Raw genomic sequence first — 24,289 nt, forward strand, 5'->3', positions numbered from 1 at the left:
GTCTCCTGAGCATATTAAGTTAGTCTAGACTAGTTTGTATTAAATAGTTATGTCTGTCTGTTCTCTCATATTTCTGCCTTGGTGTGGTTTGGCTAAGTTGCTTATGTTTCCTTTGCGTTGGTTGAGTTGTGGTTCGTCCCCTCTTTAGCTTATTAGGTTGACACTGGCTGGTCGACATTAGGTTGGCAGACCCTGGCTTGATTTGCCTCGATGAGTTTGGTCATATACATTAGTCTTAGCTGCTACAGTACAGAGGAACATATCTTCTTCAGTGAGGCTGATGTAACACTGAGCCAAAGAGCTGCAACACTGCGTCTGACACTACAGCGCTGCTCATATACAGAGATACTTTGATACTGAGACAAAAACAGGCTCCAATACTGTACGTGCATGGAGACACACACACACACACACACACACACACTCCTACACACAGGCAGATTCTCTCAAAAAGCCACAGCCCTCTGAAGAGAGAGAAGAGGAACTGTCTGTTTTTTCAGCACTCATCAAAGGGACATCACATATCATAGGAAGCATTCTACATTTTAATGAGGTGATGTGAATAAAAATTTAAAACGAAAAGACCAGGGTCACATGATGTAAGCTTCTGTGTAAGGAAATGCAAAAAAAGAAAATGCAAATACACCATCTGCCCTACAAACAACTCAGTGTTTTTTAGCATTAGGCCACTGTGTGTGTATGTGTGTGTGTGTGTGTGTGTGTGTGTGTGTGTATGTGTGTGTGTGATAGTGTGGGGTATTTCCATTGACACCAGTAGCCTGTTGATGAGACCCAAGAACAGGAAAGGACAACTTCCTGTAAAGAAAGTCTTGCTCTCCACGCATAAAAAAATATGACTGTGCAGCTGTAGTTGTAGTAGCTTACATTTTCCATGGAAGTGACTCTTCAATTGAATTCATATTTTAACTATCATCTCTTATTTTTTTCACATGTTAAAGTCACAATCAAACAAACGATGACTTTTGTAATGACATGACTTTCAGTGTGTCTGTGGATTACTGTCTTGGATGTGGACGCTGGTTGACACATGTGTAAAGCACATTGGGTTTATTTGTGATTAAATGGGCTATATTGTTAAAAAAAGTAAAAATTGCATCATCTTGCCTCTTTTCCTCTTGACTTGTCCTCAGGGTGTTCCCGCCTTTGCTGAGGCTCTGTGGAGGTCATTGTGGAGGCCACAAAATCACATGATGACAAATAACAGCTTTTCCATGTGGAGGTGATCCTGATGATGAAATAAAAAACACAAATGTTGCACAAGTCCTGTGGTTGCATTGTGCACACCTGGACACACAGCTCAACTCACTGAGGTTTAACTCATGCTAAAAGTCAGACATAGCAGGAAGATAGCATGAAAAGCATAGTTGAAATTAATAATATTAACAATGATCTGCTTTTGTTTGTTTCTTAACATCAACCTGCTCAGGGACTGTAGATGAAAACTGACCTTTTGGCTAAATCTGACACATTTAAATCATGTGAATTAATATGTGTTGTCTCTGATAAATAAATGAATAAAGTAAGTAAAGTAAACAATACCATAGTTCCATTTAAGTTTCCCGGTAATCCACTTCAACATTAAAGGTTATGCCGTTGACCAATAGCAAACTGTGTTGACGGCAACCATTGAGATAACAACCAGACAGGATAACACTACAGGATACTGTTAAGATTATCGTGCCAGAGGGAGCAATGCACTTCCTCGTGATGTTACATGATCTCATGGGAAAGGCATAAACATAACTGAGATTGACATGTTGTGACAACTTGCTTTAGTAAACGTCTTCTTCATGGTCGCCATTTCCCTTCCTTGTAGAATTGTTTCTCTCATTGGCTATTGAAAGTAGTGATAAAATCATGACTGATAACAGAGGCATTCATTGCATACTATCCCAGCCAATAACTCCATTAAACTGCACCGCTTGACCACAAATCAGCAATCAAGACTAAACAATGACAACAGACATGCTCGACCACAAAAAAAAACCCCAAAACCACTGGTAACATTTTGAAAAAAATTAAAAGTAAGCATCACTTAGTGGGCGTCCAGACCAAGAATAGCCCTGTGTTAACAATTTTTGAAGGAGGCACATTGTTTGGGATGTGATGATGAAATATGATCCAGGAAGTCCAGGTTGAATAAGCGATCCATGAGTTTGAAGGATTATCAGACACCAAAACGTTGCACGGTGATTTAAAATAATCTGAGGATGGTTTTTAAAACTCAGGAAAGTTATTACAGTGACAGTCATTTTATCTTTCATTGTGATAATCACAAACTTAACAGTAGGAAAATGGCGTACAGGTTACAAAGTGATCTAACAGGATGTATTTGACTGACTAACGCAGCACCTTGCTGGATGATGTTACATTGCAGCTGTGTCAGTGCTGCGGTCAAATGACAGAGGAGGGCTGTACTTTTACCAACTGATATCCAAACACACACCTCCAACTTATATCGCCCAGCAAGCTGGTGTGCTCTATACAAGCTGAACGTCAAGAGTGGATTTATATGGAGGCGTAAACTGGTCTCCAAGTGCAGGATGAGTCACCAAAAATATTTAACATATTCAGGAAGAGAAGAGAGGAATTCTGCTATATAAATACTTAAATATGCATTTTTACATATATTTGACCTAAAGCAAGACACTACATAACAATTCACTCAGTGACACAGAATAAGAACTTTTTATTTTCACTGTATCTTTAAAAGAGGTTGAACTCTTCTGCAGAGTAGAATGACAAAAGATGTATAATGTTGAAATCTGTGTTGTGACCTTTGCTGTACCCTCACATCCCTAAGTCAGCAGCACAAACACCATCTAAAAAGCAGAACTTTTAACTCTGGATTTAACACTATACACACATGCTTGGACATTACTACACTCACTTCTCAAATTATTAATATATTTTGCACTGAGGCAGTTTCAATACAGTTTTTTCCTGCTATTTTGAGTCAACCTCAGGTCCCATGATGAATTTATCTGTCTGGTTGTTTTGTCCTTTTCATTTTGTTTGTCCCTTTTTTGTACACAAATAAGCCCAAAGTTAGCTTTTTATATCATTAATCATTGTATTTTTAAAAAAAAAAAAACTTCACACTCAAACCTGATCCATGTGGGATTTTGTTCCCTATAAAAATACATATTGATATTAAAGAGTTAAAAAAAGATAACTCTATATTATCCACTATAAATTTTTTCTTACACTAAACACTTGACATAACGAACATAACGTTTTTGGTACTGAGCTCTCATTTGTTTATCAGAGTTAGAGTTAGTGTCAGTAAACACTAAAAAATATATAAGATGGTAGTAATAACTAATACAAATACAACAAAAATATTCAAAATTTGAAATAAGAAAGATCTTGTCAAAAATACATAAATTACAGCCTATAATGTGTGCCTATGTGGTCCGTAATTTCTATATTGTTTGCGTATATGAAGTTTATGTGATGAAATCCATTGAAGCTGTTCTGGAGGTTTGTGGTGGTTCTTCCTTTAATTTGTCACTCATCTGTTTAGAAAATGTGTATATTTAACATTTTTGGGAACTATTGGGTATTATTTTTAAAGAAAATCATCATGTATAGGTGTAAATAAAATTAAAAAGAACACTACAGATAATGGATGGCATAAATGAGTAAAATAGTAGCTAAAGGTCACCATGCTATCTGACTAGTATATCTAGCAAGCTGGCATTGTTTGAAACTGCAACGTCAGTTAAGCTACTGTCAGTGGTTAACTGTGATAACTTGGAGAATAAGGCTGGTGATTTTCTATATTTTTCTCATTATCAACAAATCTCATGTGCAGAGCCAAACCAACAAAGAATTTATCCACTTAAAAGTATTGTGTGTGTATCCACAGCCTAATATATCTTATTTCTCTGTGCTGTAGACCTTCGTTGTTGTCCAAAAACTATTAAAAACACATCAGTGAGCCACACTGTCATGTGCTCCTTCACCCCAGAGAGTTAAGTCACGTTAGTTTGCTCAGAAAATGCTCCAAAGACTAATAACAGTGATCACATTTTCAGTCACATTTTCAGTCTCTGGAGAGTAGTTCTGTGTAATGTTTGGGGAATGTGGTTCTGTTTAAAGAGCTTTGCTTGTCATACATATCCTCTTAATTCACATAACCTCTTAATTTTATACTCAACTGTATATTGTAGATAACTTTAGTAGTAGAATAAGTCATACTAACAATGGATCACATGACTACTATGTGAAATGAGTCACTTTTCTGGAGAAACAGAGAATTATTATCTGACTCTGCTGTTCTTCATAGCTTCCTGGAGCAGTTTAGTATCTTTCTTCTCATTTCTTTGGTTTTTGGTCTGCAATTTAACTGTTTTAGTTCACTCTAACTATCCCCTGTTTTCAGTGAAAAAGCTCTGATAACCCCTCCATACACTACCTGACCTGCAATAAACAACAGACAAAGTTAGCAACTATTTGGTGAACATAGTGGAGCGTTTAGCTAATAAAGAGCCAGATATTTCCAGCTGGAGTTGGTGGAGACCAAAACAGCGAAAAGGGGAGTGAATATTGAACTCACATCTGTGAATGTTGTTAATATGTCAGTGTTGTGTGCAAATCAATCAGTTAATGGAGGTTTCACTAAAGTTTTGAGGTACCTGTGCTTTACCCAAGTCTTATGCAGTTTGCAGATTAAGATTTTGCAAACAAAAAATATGATCACTACATAAAATATGATGCATCATTATAGATTAAAATAAAATAAGTTAAAATAAGCTTAACCTTAGATATAACATTAAAATACAGCTTACAAATTAATATAATAGGTCTTCACAATGTATACTTTAAACTGTGGTTTTTGCTGATGATACTTGCAGGACTTTTACTTGTAGTAGAACAGATTTACATTGTGGGTTTTGTACTTTTTTTTTAAAGTGGATCTGAATACTACACTGGCAGTGGCACACATCACACTCAAGCAGACAGCAGTCAATAAAGGAAGACAATAGACTGGAGGTCTCTGACCACAGCATCCTGAATACGTCTCCTCTTGGCCTCAACACAGAAAACAAAGCAGACTGATCTGTTTCATTGCGTGAGTGTGAGGCAGAGAGTGACGGAAACAGAGGGGGACAGGTAACAGGAAGAAAACTGTGTGTGCACCTGGTTCCTGCTGTGTTTCACACTGTAAGAATAGTTACGCAACAAAATGTAACATAAGACAATATTTCTCACAAACAGCTGCAGTGTATTTGATACTGCATCATTGTTTGCTTTCACGCTCAGTGTTTGACAATAAACCTGCCAGGGGCTCGGTTGCAGGGTTTTGAAATATTACTGTACATGGCCTCAGGTTTGCTGTTTGGCAGTTTGATTAAACACACACATTTGTTTAGGAAAGGTGTCTCCAACCTTTTTTGACAGAATGAAAGAGGCCGAGAGCTACTCATGTTATTAGTAACATTCATTCACATAGCTGATTTCCTCTTAAAATAGCTGAATAAGCTCCTTTTGTGTGAACATTTACATGTTGTATCAAAACATCTTAAATTCAGCAGCATGTGCATGTTTTTTCCTGTATGCACTTCTTTACATTTTCAATGTGTCAAGTTCACTCTATTAAATTCACATCATTGTCTTTTAAGCGTTGTTTTCAGCCCCTTTACCTTCTCTGTTCGTAGACTGCTACCAGCCAGAAAGTCCCATGAAATGCTGTGTGAAGTGAAAAGAGTACCTAGCTGCAGTCAAAATGGCCGACACAGAGGCAGACATCTTGGACATCCGCAGTCAACAGGAAATCACATGACGTAATAGCAGCGGAAGTTGGTCTTCCTCTTGTTGTTTTTCCCCATGAAGTAGCACATAGATTTAAAAAAATGTATAAAGTTTATTCATTAGAAATATATTTTAAAAGTCAATTGACTCTCTTAAAGGCTTTATACAATATTTTAAATTGAGAGGATTGCAATTAATACAGATTTTAAAAATGGGCCAATATAAAGTTCATTCAATAAGTCTTTATTGAATGATTATTTATTTTGTTTAGGTAACGTTAACATCAAATTTATTTATTAAACAATTTCCTATAAACAATGTGAACAGGCCATGTCTAACTCAAAGACCCTCTGAGCTACTGATGAAAGACAGTGACCCTTACTACTTTTATTGCATCCTCTGCTGGTGAAATCAACATTAACTGAGCTAGCTAATGGACATCTTTTATGTTTAGGGTCAAATTGACCCCAGCAATTTAAACCTACAAAAAATGAAGGTTTTACCCAAGTTTACACTTCAGAACATCAGCAAGCAATACATAGCAGTTAGTCAATCATGGAAAAAACACGAACAAAAAGTATATAAAAACTCAATAAAATCGTGCATCTTATGCTAGGTACCTAGCGCATGGGGACATTTTTTTTTAAAGAAAATGATCCTCAAGCAACTGAGGAAATTCAGCCCGTCAATGACAATGATGGTCCAGTTTTACACCTCTATCGAGTCCATCCTCGCCTCCTCAATAACTGTCTGGTATGGGCCTGCCGAAGTCCAGGATAAGGCCAGACTCAGTAGGTCATCAGAGCAGCAAAGAGGATCATCGGCTGTGACCTGTCCACCCTTCAGGACCTTTATGCTTCCAGGTCAAGAAGAAGGGCAAAAAAGATTATCAGTGACCCTGGTCAGGGAACAATTACCCCCTCAGTAACCTGGATTGATGCGTTGATCCAGATGTCTGTGGATTCAAGTCTTTAGTCCTTACACATGTACATGGAGGGAGGACTCTTATATGAGGATTCAATGGTAGAGAAGTCTCTCTGGAAAGTCTTAAGAAGATCTTAAAACTTTCTTTTATCCAGTGTGACAAACAAGTCTTAGGGCATGTGCATGTGTTGCAAGATAACCTTTCTCATCAGCATAGGATCTGTGTAACAATGTCCCTTCTTTTGACATTACAAGCTTCCTCTTTCCATTTGCGATTAAACACACAATGTTAATCTGAGATAAGCACTTGTTGAACTGTACCCCAGATGTACAGACACACAGTTCACCCAAAGGTCTTTCCTTTCAGTAATTTTCCATTGCTCTAACACACAGATACATTTCACAGTATATAACAAGTTTAGCATTAACACATCCCTAAACTATTCATCCTTTATCATGACAACAGGTCATAAGGCACACATACTTCTAGATGTTACAATCATGATGAAATGCAATATTTTTCCCATACTTCCCATCCAGCCCATCACATGTTCAAGAATATCTACCTGCCACATGCAATAAAGCTCCTAAATGGTTTATCACTACTACAATGCACCTTCCCCCCATCATTACCACATATCACTATAACTCAGTCATCTATTTATTCATTTATTTTATCAAACAAATTACATGTCGTGTAGTAACTATATTCTGTATGTATGTGTTCTCATCTTTTCTTCTACTGTTTCATATATATACTTTTTTTCTAGTTTATTTATATATGGTTTTATTGGTTTACATTGTGTTTTATTCTTTCTGTCTGTAAATGTACACATGCAACCACCAAGCTAAATACCTTGTATGTGCAAATATACAGTACTTGGCCAATAAAGTGCTGTGGAAAAATCTTCAAATGGGCCAATAAATCTTCAGGTCACCCACAACTTAGTATTACACTCAAAACTTATAAGAGAAAAACTCAAAAAGTACACTGGAAGCTGGTAGAGTTCAATGTGAATAGGTTCACTGTGTATAAAGAGATACAGAGCAAACCAAGGCCTCTATCCCGGGATACAGAAAAACCTAATGTAAAATCTTTAAACCTCATATTATATACTTTTCATAACCCCTCCTATTGTGAAGCTTATTTTCTATTTATTTATTTTTAATTATATTCAACCATCTGGTCATTATTTCTGAGTTCATAAGTGACCTCAACGCTTTGAATATACTTTAAATAAGCCAACAAACTTTTTTAAAAGATCCTTAATAGACTCTGTATCTTACGGCTGTTAAGTCCTCCTTCTGCCACAAGAGGACTATGCACATGTGCAATGCAGATGTTCACACAAAAATGACACAAAGAAGACCAATTACCGCTGCTAAGGTCATGTGATTTCCTGTCAACTGCGGAGGTGGAGGTCCAAGATGTCTGCCACATTTTGTCTGCATCCAGGTCCCTCTCGTGGACTTTGATGAAGTGGCACTTGATGATACATCTTTTACCTACTGACACGTTTGCACTGCAAATGAGATATACACACTTGTAATTCACATTTGTGAAAAAAAACTCTGTTTCCCATTCCTAATGAAAATAGTATATTTTAATTTTTGCCTTTTATTGACTTATTTTCCGCGGTCATTGTCAAATCTGGTGTATGCTTGCTAGTCTGCTAACATCGCCTAATATTACGGCATCATTGATGTAACCAAACCTGAAAGCAGTGTAACTCATTTAATTGAAAGCTGATTGGCAAATAGGCATTTTGTGTCAGAGGGGGCCAGGATGTCTGTGAATTTGATTGGATAGAAATTTAAACAGGTTTACCAAGTGACTTTGTGTTATCAAATTTATGCATTCTTTGAACCTTTAGTGAGCCACTCAGAAACGGGTAGCGAGCTACTAGCTCACAAACGTCATGTTTGAGAACCCTGGTTTAGGATTATGTATCATGTGAGCACAAATAATGGCAGTCTTAAAACTAGATTCTTAAAACCAGGCTGTAAGATAAGAAATGAATCAACAAGACCAACGTGAAGGCTCTTATCATATCAGTTGATATTATGCTTTAAAGTGTGTCAGTTTATTGCATGTCACTCTGTAAGAGATGTGTCTAATAAAATCTTGGTTGCGATCTATGTCAGATTATATCAATTTGAGGCTGTCAGATTGTGCAATCAATGTGTGATAATCATAGTTTCACCTCCATAGTTTTAGTTTATGCATGCAATGCATGTTTTAAAGAGATTGCATGTTTTTTTCTCGGAGCTTTATTCCAAAATAGTGTATTCTGTCATTCTGTCATTTCCTGCTGTGTTCTGTTTGGTCGGTTTGTAGATGTTGATGGTAGCAACAGTCACATTGTGAAAATTTGGTCCCATATTTCTGACACTGTCAGAATTTTGCTGCAGCCTGTCTTTAGTCACCAATGCACCACATTGGTGGACATGTCTCCCATGGAGATCTAGGAGCACTGTTTTGGATTGATGAAGAAAGATTTCACCATGTTTCACTCACAATTGTCAACTTTAGTCTCAGACAGGGGCCTTTAGTGATGCTTATTCCCATATTCTCAAATAGTTACAACTGAAATACCACAAAGCAATATTTACTTGAGGTGTTCAGCACACAAATCTTTATCACTGAATCTTCAAACTGAACTGATACTGAATTATCATAGTCACTGAACAGTAGCTTTTAGCAGGAGAGCTTCCCTCACTGGTGACTGAGGGCACTAATGTGAAACACAGTAGCAATCATGAAGTGATAAGTCTTTGTATTGAACTAATCTTAAAGGGCACGTATCGTACACATTCCCAAGTCTATATTTTAGTCTGGGGCTGTACTGGAGTATCTTTTCATGATTTACAGTTAAAAAAACTCCTTATTCATCTTATGCTGACACTTTATGCAGCCCCTCAGTTCAGCCTCTGTGTGAAACAAGCTGTTTCTGTCTCTTTAAAGCCCCCTTCCAGTTGAGCCCACTCTATTCTGATTGGTTAGCTCCCAGAAGTTGCCCTTCGACAGACTTCTGCTGGCTCCAGAGGCTACATTAATTAACAGTAGTAGTGGGATTTAACTTTTCTTTTCTCTTTCTTTACACAAAATGGAAACCTCTCAAATACAGCCATACATGTTTGAGTGAAATATGTGAGTGGGCAAATAGCCCATGGAACAACCTTAAAAATAAAAGCCGTTTGTGGGCATGTGCGAACAATCTGACTTCATCTCGCGAAAGAAGTAGAGGTAACATTTCAAAGAAAGCGTTCAAACCCTGTCTTTTGATTTTCAGGTAGCATTTTTACATACGTTGACCTCAAATTTTGGAACGTTGACCACGTTTAACATAGACATCCAACATCATAACAGTATAAAAATAACAAAAAAATGAAGATCGACATTAGCTGGAGAGCTACTACGGGTTGCGTTTTTTGTGTTGTGTGTCAGTCTGCTGTCTGGCTGTTGGTCATTGTCACTGTCAGCTAACGATAGAACTCCTTGCTCCATGCAAATAAATTTAAAATCAAATTATTTTGTTGGCTTCATGCATAGACAGGGCCGCTGTCATGAAATGGAAAAATACAAGATAAAATTTTTCCCTCTTGGGGTTGTAGGCTGCTGTTTTTTCTCAAGAGGACAAACTGTATTAAAATTTACAGATTGGATCTAACAGAAAATAACAATTCAATTTAATTTCAAACAAAAGTAACACTTAAAAAAAAAAAGCAAGCCAGATGAAAGTAAATTTAGTCTTTTTGTCTTCTTACCTAGAAACCACAAAGGGTTAAACACTTACTTCTCTCTTTCTCTGCAGATGGAGGAATCCACCCTGCTGGACTGCCGTTCTGACTCACACACACATGTGTGTGAATGTTTGTGAATGTGTGTGTGTGTGTGTGTGTGTGTGTGTGTGTGTGTGTGTGTGTGTGTGTGCGTACAGGAGACATTTATGCGACCATCTGTATGTGTGTTAATGAGCTGCGTGTGTGTTTTTGTCAGAAGAAGACATATAATTATCTGAGCATGTGTTTGTGCCAAGTTGTGGAAGGCACCGTACTTTCCGTGTCCTGCAGATGAGCACACACACACACGGACACACACACACACTCACACACACACACACACACACACACACACACACACACACACACACACACATGCACGCACGCACACATACACACACACAGATGCATAGAGGAAACAAAAAAGAGAAAAGAGAGAGAGTCTTAGTCAAATAAGGAAAAGAAGAGAGAAATCTGTCCTCATTTCACCTGAATAAACTTTTATATTAACAAATTACAATGACCTGAAGTAAACTGAGCAGCTGGTGCTGAATTACACATGGTTTCATATAGGAACAAATATATTTGTGTTTGTTCCTTTCATGAGTTGTTATGTTATGTCCTTGTTCATTCTTTCTTAAAATGTGTGTTATGTTTATTTATGTCATTTTCTAGGTAAAATATGCCTCTGTCTAATGGCATTTTTACACTGTAAAACCACAGTGTAAAAGTTTTCTGTTTCTGCATTCACAATTTACATGTATTACCAGAAAAAATATCAAAAGTAAAAGTACCAGTACTCATTATGCAGATTGGCCACTTTCAGAGATTTAATGTGCATTAATTTTTGGATTTATTATTATGATTAATTCAAATCAATGAATTCAAAATTCATCAACAATTTAACAGTTGCTGGTTGAGGTGGAGCTAATTACTAACTACTCTTTATATTGTTGGGTAGTTTAATAACATTGCATCATACTTTATATATGGATCATGAGTTTTGCTTGAAAAATCTTAATTTGTTCAGTAACTACAGTTGTAGTAACTGCAGTGTAGTAAAAAGTACAATATTTACCTCCATTATGTAGTGGAGTAGAAGTAAAATGACAGCTAAAGTACAAGTACAGCAAAACAGTACTTAAGCACAGTACTTGAGTAAATGTATGTACTTTACAGCTCTCAATACAATAATGTTTCCTTTGATCAACAAGCAATTCATAAACCACTCATGCATTTTATGTAAAAAGTTGAAAACGTTTTATTGACAGCAATTAAAAGCATTTAAAAGCAATTAAAACAGTATAATTACAACATTTTCAGTGTACAATAACAGTATAAACAAAAAAAAGAAAAAAACAACATGTTGCTACAGTTGTACTGGGTCTTTGGAGTCATTCAAATTAGTTTGTTTCTCCAACAGATACATTTTCTGTACACCATTTTCAGCGAAGCACAACACACTTCATCTCTGCGTCCCCCTATACATTTATTCGTCTTTTTTACAGTTCCAATGACACAAACGTGAGTATAAATGTTTATTTTCTTGATATAGATCATAGATTGTAGACTTTGAATGATTCTCCTGCTATGCAGTCTGCTCTATTAATCCTAAAAGCACAAACAAACACAAATCTGCAGCGTGATTAGCCCAAGCGTCTCCAGCAGTGTTGATGCGAGTCGGTAAAACCCTGAATGTCACACAACCGTTTCTGTACTGCAACACCCACGAGTGATGGGCGGTGAATGAACACATTACCAGGTTTCCATATCAGTTTCAGAAGATGGTAATTCATCTTTCAGTTTCCTCCCTGCCATGCTTTCCTCTCACACTCCAGCTGTAATACAGTACTTCGAAATGAGGTCTTAGGTTTCACATGGCACAATATCAGAAATCAACACGCAGTCACAGCGCTCTCAATGTCACAGCGGTGGAAGAAAAGCAAAGCGAGTGAATCTGGCGCACAGGAAGACAAGCCTGAGACATCTGCATTTCCAAAAGGATACTGTATGTCACTAATCTGAAATGCTTCGTTATTTTATACATTTCTCCAGCAGGAAACAGAAAGTAGTGTGACTAAACTTGAATGTGGACATGATGACACAAGACGTTTTTACTCTTAACAATGACTATAAAATGGATGAAAGTGGCTTTACCTATTGGTAGCATTGTCTAATTGTCTAATTGCATGTCTGATCCACGCTGAATAACTAGTATCTTAAAGATTTCAGTCCTGAACATGTGATTTTTGTGATACTGTATCATATCAGAGGTGGATCAGTGTGAGGGATTTCTACAAAAGCAGGTTTTTCTGGTGACTTTCATCACTGTGAAATGTATCATCCTTGTCTTTTACCTTTACTTTATGCATGCAACAACATGTCAACAACCTTCACTTACTGAGTAGACAGTCTGATACTAATCCATCACCTGAAGTTTGAAAAAAATGAAACTTTGTGGCTGAACAGCTAGATTAACACCATTAAAACATGAGATTACATAGATGACACAGCTGCTGAAATGAGAATTTAGGGACGATGGAAGCCAGGATCACATTTAATCTGTGATGCATTCATGTTGACACAACTGTGCAAACATCCAAGTGTGGCTTGAACAGACTCCGATGAATTTGGTTATTAATTGTGTTACAGCAAACTCCTTTCCCGTCTGGATAACCTCACAGGGAGCGAGCAATAATGTTGAAACTCATTTGTTTTAGAAGATTAACATCAACTGAGTCTCTCATTTGAAACAGAACTCTCACATTTTGTGATTTTAGCCTTAAAATAGACTGCTGCAGAGTTGAGTAGAACAAACTAGATTTCCATTTAGCACTGTAGACAGGCTGACGCAAACTGTCACTGTAGCCGGGATAATTTGGATTAACAAGTACCGATCAAAACAACGTATGACACACTTCACTTGTACAATCTAAAACAAGCACAAATCTCTTTGGTCAAGATTCACACTGCATCACTACAACAGAAAACCAATCTTGGTTGTGGGAAGCCCAGAGAAGCGACTGTTTTTATCAGAGGTTGCAAAGTTAATCAGACGTGCATTTGACGATCCAGTCCTCATCCTTGAAGTTGTTTCAATCGTAAAACTGAAAAATACAGTTTGAAAACACTTCTGATAAAGCAGAAGTCTCACTGGTGTGTCAGTTGTCCACATAAATTTTCAAGTGCCGCGTCTTCTTCGGCGCAATGAGCTCATTACTGCCTCCTGTGGCCGGAGAGCAGAAGACACCCACTGCAACTACGGTTGGTTTCTTGTTCCTCAACAGCCGCCACAAACAGCAGCAATGAGCCCATTCCACACTCTAAAAACACAACTGAACAAGCCACACAAAGGTGGTATCAATGCTTTGTTTGAATTTTGTTGGTTTCAAGCAGTGCGTTTAACAAGAAAGAGGGGTTTCAAGGATGAGGACTAACTGAATGATTTGGCAAATGTATGTTTGGTTAACTTACCCACTTCCAATAAAGTGCAGCACACAGCTACTTCACTGAGCTTTTCCACTGGAAGCATCCCTCATGAACATATATGCACTCTTGGTGTTATAAGGTGCTTCGGACAAACCTTTTCTTGCATAATTCTTGTTCACCTCCATATATTCAACTTCTTAACGTTCTTCAGAGTTAACAAAATGAATTGAAGTAATTACATCCTCCAAATGAGAAGAAATCCAGATATTTGTGCATACTAAAGAGCAGGCATTTCATATTTTTTGCATAAAAGATTTTCACACTTTGACAGGCTACTCGGCTGTTTATCTGTTCTTAACTGCTCTTTTCAGTGTTCTAGTTTGGTATTAATCAGCTGTAACTGGTAACATGAATTGTAGCTATCATAAGCCAAAAAACAAAACAAAACAAAACAAAAAAACAATGGCCTTCTTTTGGTGGTTTCTCACATGACAACAGAACTTATATGTTTTAATGAGCCTGAAGAGTTCAAAGAATAAATGTACTTAATCTGAGACCCATATCACCACTGTTTCTATGTTACAGTTAGCCAACCAGTCAGAGACAAAACACTCTTTTACTCTGTATTATTCAGCATTTGGTCTCTGTCCAGAAATCTCTTTCTGAGAGTGTTTAATGACCTGGCAGACGTGAAGAGACTTGGCCGGGTCTGAATCACTGCGCTAATAAATAGCTAACATGACCTTGTCAACAAACGGAGCCCTGCCAACTGCACTGAGTCTGGCTGCTAATGCTAAATCCAGGGGTTGAAACAAAGAACGGTGGAAGACTGTATTGTCTGATATAATGAGTAAACAAGTTGGTGGGAAATGACACTGTTTAATGATTTAAATGATTCACATTATTTTATTATCGATGTTCATCATCTTTTTTGAGTTTCACTCCAGTAATTAGGCAGCTTTGTAACAAATACTCAGATTCTATTGTTGTATTAACAAATGAAGTAGTCTTACTTTGCTGTTGCTCCTGCTTTTGATTATTAATGTGCAAAATCTTTGTTTTAATGTAGACTGGAATGAAACCCTTTAATGCCTTTTTTTACCATCACCTTCATGTGTACTGATTGTATTTGGTGATAAAAGTGATTCTAAAATTCTTGGAAATCTTTTAATTTAGATTTTAGTGAATAGCCATGTTCATCATCCAGATTGAATCTAGTGTTACAGAAACACACAGGCTTTTCAGTACAGAGGAAGGTTGGTACTATGTTAGTAAAATCATGTTATATTTATCAACGGGTCAAGGGATATTTCTATGAAACTGAACCACACACAACATGGGCGTAGATTTGGGTATGGACGGTAGGAACATGTCCCTACCAATATCAAGGTGTTGCTGGATTGTCCATACCAATATTTTTACCGATCTCAAACAATCTATCTGCTTTAACTCCATGTAATGTTAACAGGAAGATCTCTGCAGTTATGATTAAGTGGGAAAGAGCAACATATGGGGAATACTCGACCTGATGATCTGGCAAATCTCAACTTGAAGCTGTACACATTGTTGACTAGCAGCAGCTAAGCAGCAGCAGCAGTGGTAGTGGAGTCAGTGAGGTGGAAAATATGAAGTGGTTAGTATTTATAGTTGAACGTTCCAAACGTCACAGAAATTGAAAATTAATGGACAAAACTTAGATCATTTGATATTTAATGTCAGGCGTTAGGTGCTGTTAGCTAATTTGTGATTGTAGCTCAGACATGCTGTTTAATTAAACAATTTAACACAACAACAACATTTTAAAGCAAATTAAGGACATCTGGTCCTTTTTAAAGAAGAACCAAAGTGTCAATAACAGCTGAGCTTAATAAGAATGGTCTGTGATCAATCCAAACATTAATCTTTGAGGTTAGTGGGAGAAATATTTACTATTTAATGCCATCTCTCCCCTTTTCCATGAGTGTATCAGGAGCAGAGTTATTATTGCATATGTGACATTAAGACATGAACATTATTTAGAGCTTGTCCAACTGATTTGTTTGTGACTGTCAGGCATCATTTAATTATGAAAATCCTGTCAGCAGCAGCCTGAACAGCACAGAGAGACACAGACAGGTGAGCTCTGATGTCACAGAGACACACAGAGAGGTTAGCTGCGGCCTCCCAGGTGAGCTCTGATGTCATAGTGAAAGATCTAGTCATATGTTCAGGAGTTGAATGAAAAATAATACAAAGTTTTTGAGATGATTTAAAGATAGGATTGAGCATCACTGTGGCTCTGTCATGAAACTCTTGAGTTGTGTCACCCAAATCCACAAACTGAAAGGACAGAATCTCAGGTGAGGTTTGAAAACCTTACAGCAGCTAGTTACAGAGCAGCATGTTACCTACAGGTTTCTACACATTAATTGTGACAGTCTATGATATGTTACTTTTAAATGTTAATTTTGGTCTCAGATTTATAGTTAAGTAGTCTATCAATAAAATAAATGTAAAAATCAAAGAAAAAAAATCATGATACAAGTCCGGTTTCAGGCAAGTCATCAAATGCATATTCAGTAAACATTTTGCAGGGTCAGGCTCTTTATATATGTATGTGTGTGCACACATGTGCCTATGAAAAAGAAAAGGGTGATACATACACAATTACTTTGGCCGTCCAACAAAAAAATGTCCCCACTAAAGTTAAAACCAAACCTACGCCCTTGCCTCATGGTGAGTAAAAACTGTCTGGGCTGGTTCAGTTTACACAGTAAGAGACAGAACTAGCTATTGTGTACAAATTACTCTTTGATAAACTGTAAGGTAGTCATGAAATACTTTGCAATTTTTGAGGCCTAAACATTTCTATAAGTGCATATTTAGAAAACTAGTGAAAAACCAAAGAAATGTGTCCTCATTTATTGAAAAAAAACTGCATCTACTGAAAGTACCTTTGAATGGATAATAATCTGGATTACAGATCATCTGATTACATATTATATGCCAAATGGTAGCAGGAGGTACTATAGCTAAAACTTGACCCGGGACATTGAAATAAGACACAACGAAGAAACGGACATTTAAACATTAATGGAGTATTAATGGATTACAGTATTAAGCTTCATTTGGACAGACTTTTTAGGGGAGGTTGAGTATTTAAATATTGTTTGTGCTGATCAGTTCTCCCATTAGATAGATGAAACTATTTTTCCTTGTGGCTAAAATGTCCTCCAGAGCAATGACTCAGGTTTACGAGGACCACAGAATAAAACTATTATTATCCACCTAACATCTCCCTGTAATATTAATCCTGTCCAAATGGGGCTTTAGTTCATGGCATGGCAGGACACAATTCATTTTGATGGCTGAAAACACAGATGTACAATCGACTCTTCCTAACTTACTATGTAGACATAAGCACGCATGTATTTCATGGAAAGAAACCATTAAATGGCACAGTTGTTTAGGAACCATGTGTGATAAAAATGATTACTTTGGCCCATTTGGTTCCCATGCAGGTTCATGAGTCTGTTGCATGTTGGTGTGACAGGAGTGCAAGATCATTTTACAAAAGGAAGGGGAATATTTTGAGGACCAGATCAACGTATTTTAACAATCCTGGGTCTGCAGAGTTGATCCACCCGAGGAACTCATAATCTCTGTACAATAATACACCTTAAAAGAAGCCAGAAAAGTAAACAAACAGAAAAAATTAACAGAAAACTGTACAAGGCACATTTGAATTTCCACAGGCGTAATCTTCCAGGGGGGCATATTTAGGTGACATGGCCGCCCCATGCTCTGCAAAGGAGTGCAAAATCCTGGCTCTTTGGTAGCATTGCAAAGGCTCAGAGACCATTAAGGAAAAACAGAGGTGCAAAAACAAAAATCCAGGCATTTTAGAGTTTCTTAAAGGTTTTAAAAAATCTCCATTTGTTGAAATTAAGACAAACAGAGTCCGAAGTTTCTTTTCTCAAATGGGAAAGGGAGTAAAGGGGAGTAAAAATTAGGTCCCCAAAAATAAAAAAGGAGTTTCAAGATGTGATAGATCCAAAAACACAGATACATTATAAAAGGTGCTACGTCTGCTGGGTTTTCCAAAAGCTAAACCTGAGAGTGGTCCTGGTGGCCGTTCGTACTGCCTTGTGAGTAGATTATCCGTCCAATCAGAAGGAGCAGGATGCCAACGCACAGCAGGACGGTGGGCTCCTGTTGGATGTACGGCAACTGGTTTGGATGGATCACAATTCGCCTACGTCCACCTGCCACCCCCTGGAATACAAAGGACAGAGAGAAGAAGAGGTTTTAGAGTATTAATGAGAATTATGTTTAAAAATATACAGCATGCTCACACCAAAATAAATGAAAAATCCTTTTTTCAAACAGCAAAAGACTGAGCAGAGACACCACTTGAAAAAGAAAGTCCAGTAGCAAGGAAGGTGAGGTCAATGATACAAAATGTTATGTCATTTTGATACAATGGGCCCTTGATTTAAGACAGAAGCAGACAAAAACAGGATTCTTGTTTCTGGCCGGCAAAATAACTGTTAAGTAGCTAAACTTAGCTATGTAGCTAAATAAGCTGACGTTAACGTTAATGTTTTTAATGTTTAAAGATAAACTCAGGTTGCATTGTGCAAGATCTTGTGAGATTAGAAGCATAACTTCCGTGACACATCATCATGATTAAAAAAAGGATGTTAAATTATGAAGGCTCAGATTCTGCAGGTTTTTCTTCGAATAAATCACAACATCATCTTCGAACAAGAAGAATTAACAAATTAATTCACTTCACTTCTACTGCAGTTTTTGGTTAGGACTTTGTCCTTTGACAGTGTACGCTTGAACTCTCTTTACTGTCTCTGGCTATTTTACCTCTCCATATCCCAGCAAGTCACTCTGGCACACTCGGCGCCCTGTTGACTGAAACACGTGTTTGGTTTTCTTTTCTGCTCTTTATCCATGGAGTCAACAGCCCCTGTGCCTTGGACCAGGTCCATTACTAGAGCAGCAGCAGCTTCTCGTTGATAAGTTGACAGACAAGAAAGGACATTTCCCCTCCTGGTGCAACAGGAAGCTCAGGCCTGAAGAAACTCTTTCCAGAAACAACACAGCTTTTGTCGCTAAAGAAAGGTAGAGAGTTGGGTGGGGATCTCCACTATGAATGACTTGAAAAGTAGCTGGTAATTTTGCTACACTAACAAACACTTCTGCTACTTAAGCAAAAAAAAAAAAAAGGTTCTGCTATTTTTAGGCCTTGTGCAAGATACTTACCATATTTTCTCTACTATCCCGAATTCAAACCTACGTTAGGAATGAATCTGATTCATTTAGACATCTTTTTCAATTAAACAAATAGTAACAAAAACAGCTCCCAGTAGTCACTATTAGAAGGCTGCGGTTGTACTATGCAGCTTTTGGGTGTGAAATCCTGGAGGTGTGTGAATGTGAAGCAGAGTTCTGCTTAAATATTCATCCTCAGCTGCTATTGCTCAGATAAACAAACATTTACAAGAATAACTAAGGCTTTTACAAGAGTAGGAAACATTTTTTTCCTTCTGGCAAATAGATGTCCTGTTTTGGCATGAAGCCCTTCAAATACCGCCTGGCCGGATGGACTGTACAATACCATCCAGACATCGACTGGCACAGAAAAAGTCTTTTGCCTCGGGGTGAGACTGTACTATGAAAAACAGGATCTTTACAGCGAGCTCAAGAGAGGAATATCAAAGCTGTGTGGTTTAATGTGAAAAGTGAGCCAAAAACCAGAGAAACCCCTGATGCCAGAGGAGGAAACAGGTGAGGGGAAGACCAGTTAACCCTGTGATGAATCACAATCTGCTTCTAATTCTGCTTCTGACTCAGACCATTTGTATGACTTGGTCAAACAAATGGGTCAGAGATGACCACAGAGCTGGCACAGCCTGCTTTTTTTTCAGAATACAAAATTGAACAAGTCTAGACCCCGATTTCCTGTCAATCAGTTTGACCTGAAGCCTAATAGATTCATACAATAGAGACTTATTCATAGCACCTCAAAGATTATTAAAAAAAAGAAAGCATTGTAGAAGAGATAGAAAGACTAATTACATCCACAGTAGCTGAAGACCAGAATGCAAAGCACCTAGAGGACGTACATGTATTGAGTTTCAAACCTGTGTTCAAACATATGGACTCAAATGCTTGAGGCATGACAGGACGCCATTAACTGTGAATTAAGGCACCATGACTTAAGACTCAAAAGCATCCCAGCAATGAGACCTGGGGAAGGTAATAAAGCTTTATAGCAACTTTAGCAATGTTAAGCAAATATCCTGATGTGCTGGAGGAAAAACCAATCCAACTGGTTTCCTTGTAAATTGGAAGCACCACTCCTTTTCTACTCCAACTCAATTATGGAGACATACTTAAATTGATGTGACTTAACTGAGGAAAATGTGATCATCATGATCAACGGCCTCCTGATTCTCTATCATATAATTTCAACAAGCTAGCGGGGCTTTTCCCAAACATGTTGGCTAGCTAGATAGTGAGCTATATTCGATGGAATCCGTTTTTTAACAAAAACATTTTTGGCTATATCAATCATGAGCATATTTTTTATTATTGTATGACAACATTGGGAACAAATCTCCATAAGAAATGTCTGGAAAAACATGGTATTCTGACATGATATGTTTTCCACTTTTCATGGGACGTTAATTTTCCAGGAATCATCACCTAATTTTTTTTTTTAAACTTTAAATCCACATTTTTGGAGACAACAACATAGGAAGCAATTGAAATTACCAAATACTAATTTCAGTGCTGCCAAAACTGACCCTTGATTTTCCTGAATATCATCAAGGGACTGTTGTGTTTGGCTACAAGTGAAGACCAACTCTCCAAACTTTTGGGGGATTTGGTTTCATGTCCACCACATGAACTTCAAGAATCATCATAAATCAACACTCGTGTGGGTGTACAAGCTCAGGTGAACTCTGAACGCATTAATTCAGCCTCCTCTTTAATTCAGCAGTACATGGACAGCAAAGGGTGTTGACATCACAACCTAGAGCTTTGCTTTTGTTTAGGGCAGAAAGTTCAAGTGGATTTTTAACAGTGGAGGGTTGTGATTTTTCTTCAGTGATTTCTTTTCCCAGGTTACACCATATATGGCATTTAGAGATTTAATTATACTTCCTTGTTTTGAAAACACTGACATTATTAATGCTCAATTGCTTGCGGCCGAGTTTATGATATTACACATTAGAGGCTTGTCTCTCTTCTAAGCAGACAGAGACAAGCTTTGTGGTTTTAAAGCTGGCAGTGTTTCTGTGCTCTCTCCTCACCTCATGAACCACTGCAATGATTTGACTGTCAGGATGGCCTGCAGTTTGCAGAATTAGGGGAGGTACCTTGCTGGCAGATTTATGAGTCTCAAGATATGAAGCAAACTTACTGATAGCTTCTTTCATTATTCCATGCTCGATTTGTTGATCTATTGATGTCTAGATACCTGACTATGCCAATAGGAAAGGGGTTAGTCAGCTGGTTTTGCCATTTTAAAACTAGTATATATATTGTAAAGCATGTATTTTTAGTACCATCATGCCCAGTACAACCACAGCCTGGACACTGAGCAGCTCTACTGGAGCACTTGGTTGTTTAAAGTGCTTTTGAACAGGGAACTGCATCTCCCAGATATTAAAGACAACTACATCTGATTAATCAGGTTGCCTTTACTTGCCCAAAAATGCATAAAGCCATCTGTGGATGTCCTTCCACATTATATCCTGCTCTGTAGTCACGGTGGAGCACTTATTATATTTTACATCTACAGCCAATGAAAGTGAAGAAGAAACTGTCAATTTCGACACAACAGGAGGATGTGGTGTACCTGGGAGGAGTTGACACTTGATGTATGTGGTTTAACACAATTGACGCAAATATACCTGACCAAAATCTGTAGACAATGTGTCTCAAACCACCTACTGTAAGGCTCAAATTGTGAGTGATCAGATCATTGTCCTTCTTCAAACTAATCTCTACTACTACTTGATTTAATGATTAAAGGGGATTGACATTTTAGGAAATATGCATATTTGCTTTCTTGTCGAGGGTTTGATGAGAAGATTGATACCACTCTTGTGTCTGTGTCTTTAAGTATAAAGCTAGAGGCAGGAGGCAATTAGCTTAGCTTAGCATAAAGAGTGAAAGAAGGAAGAAACAGCTAGCTGGACTCCAAAGTGTGAACAATTACAGCTACCAGCACCTCCAAAACTCACATGTTAAATTTTGTTTGTTTGATCCAGTAATATCAAAACAAACAGTTGTGGTTTTATGGGGGTTACTTGCTGTAAGTATCTCTTGCTGGGTGCAGTGACTTCATGGAGTCCCTGTTGACTTCCTGGCAAACTCACAATGATGAAAGGACTGCAGGAAGTCACAAATGAGATACTTTGTGTTAATTATATACTATACTTAAGATTTAGGTGTAAATATGTGTATTTTTTAACTTTGGCTAGCTGTTTCCCCCTGCTTCCAGTCTTTATGCTAAGCTAAGCTAACTGCTTCCTGGCTCTTTGCTCACAGGCTTGATTGTGATGTTGATCTTCTCATTTAACTCTCAGCAGTTTGTTATAAGTTGTTCTATTTAAAAACCCAATGACTAGCAATCTATTTCTTTTACTGTTATTTGCAGGGGGAAAGGTTACAGTAAATCAGGTGTTCAGGGAATAGAAATAATATCTAAGATTAAAAATACCATGTAGACAATAGAGCTGCTCTGTTATTTGGATGATTGATCGTATTTCTCAGTCAAGATGAGAGGTTGGAACTGTAATCAGAAGCAGATGTTCACCTCAGCTGACGAACTGCAGGCTGAGAGTCTGACATTAAGCCAAAACTGGTTTCACCAAACACTCTTGATTTTCAACCCTTTACCTCAGGATTACAGAAAAGGAAATACACACACGTGCGCGCGCACACAGACACACACATACACACACACATTTGCGATCCTCTAATAGTTTTTCACATTTGAACCTTTACCTCAAATAACCCCTTCCATTATCTGAGAATAGAAAACCTGCTGCCACAAATCATTTTCCTGCTGTCACTGCAACTCTTGCAGACTTCTAACAAGCAGTTCATCTGGCACACACGCACACATCCAGGCACCACAATGTACAGTACATGCACTGACACATGCACACCGTGCTGCTGCGGTGATGCAATGGGAAAACAGTTATAAACTTACTTAGAAGAAGCAAAACATGCTCAACACAAGAGACAAACCAAACAGGCAGTCAGCCAGTGAACTTCTTAGAAATTCAGTCAACCAGAAAATCCACCTGTCAAGTTAGTAAGTCAGTGCACCAATGAAGCAACTGAACAATCTTATAGTCGATCGATCAAGCAAGATGATACAGCTCGTCTACTAGTTTTCTTTAAATAACTGTTTTCTTTAAATAATTTCCCAAAACATCTAATTTTCCAATATCTCTATGAAGATGTAATGTATGTAAATGTACATTCTCTATATTTCTGTCTATTCATATTGTTGGCATATGGTGCCATGATGTGATTATGTATAATGCTTGATTCAATGAGTGATGTAAGACTGTAGTGTGACCTGATTGGTCCATGTTGGTCAACCAACCTATTTAAGATGGTCTCTCTTTTTGTCTTGTAAAATAACCTGATAAAGGTCTGTTTACCGAAATGTTGTTCCCAATAAATCTTTTTAAATTGCAAGTGAAGAAGACAGTACAGGAGTTCTTTGTTCTACTTAAGTTTCAAGTGTCTGCAAGCTGATTGTGTAATGCAATTACTAGAAACATAATAACATTTGACTGGAAGGGAGGGAGTCTACAATTTAAGGATAGCTTTGCAAAATGGATGGCAGAATGTAAAATGTACTGTAAGCGTTTGGTAGAAAAAGATAAAACACTGGTATATATTGTGAAAAATAGAAGCATGAGTCAAAAACAATTACTCACAAACACAACAAAACCAAAACTTAGAAGGTTTTTAGCAGTGTCCCGACTCCTCAGTATTCAACTTGCTAGTCAGAAAACCTGCAAAATCAATGCAAAAAATTGACAAATAATAGCATACGAATGGGGGTTTTCTATTACATGGCTCTCCTTTCTGCAATCTCATGTATTTTACATATTTTCCACATCTGTTTGGGTTTGTAAACCACAGATTTTGCCCCAGCACTTTGGTAAAGACACATCTCTGACAGTGAAGATTTCAAATTTCTCATCTTGTTTTCTTACTCTTCTTCTCTCTTTCTTTTCACAGTGGAAACATTGAGTCAGCCAGTTCCAAAAAGCTCATGTGATTTTGTTTGGTCACCACAACTTACTATGCTGCCTCTTAAAAATAGCTCTCTCAACAAGGCTAC

At 37.6% G+C, this 24,289-nt stretch overlaps 1 protein-coding gene across 2 annotated transcripts in view; it reads right to left on the bottom strand.

Annotated features, from left to right (window-relative positions):
• Window positions 1–14,082: 14,082 nt before the first annotated feature.
• LOC122996900 (bcl-2-like protein 11) overlaps window positions 14,083–24,289 on the bottom strand; it is a 28,421-nt gene continuing 18,214 nt past the window's right edge. For both annotated transcript variants that reach the window (XM_044372698.1, XM_044372697.1), the window contains exons 4-5: window positions 17,934–18,168; window positions 14,083–17,881 (exon numbers count right to left, since the gene is read on the bottom strand). In XM_044372698.1, the coding sequence (XP_044228633.1) occupies window positions 18,001–18,168 (168 nt within the window). In that variant the 3' untranslated portion in view covers window positions 14,083–17,881; window positions 17,934–18,000. The remainder of the gene's footprint in view (window positions 17,882–17,933; window positions 18,169–24,289) is intronic.

Source organism: Thunnus albacares, chromosome 14 (genome assembly GCF_914725855.1).
Source record: "Thunnus albacares chromosome 14, fThuAlb1.1, whole genome shotgun sequence".
NCBI classification, from domain to species: domain Eukaryota; kingdom Metazoa; phylum Chordata; class Actinopteri; order Scombriformes; family Scombridae; genus Thunnus; species Thunnus albacares.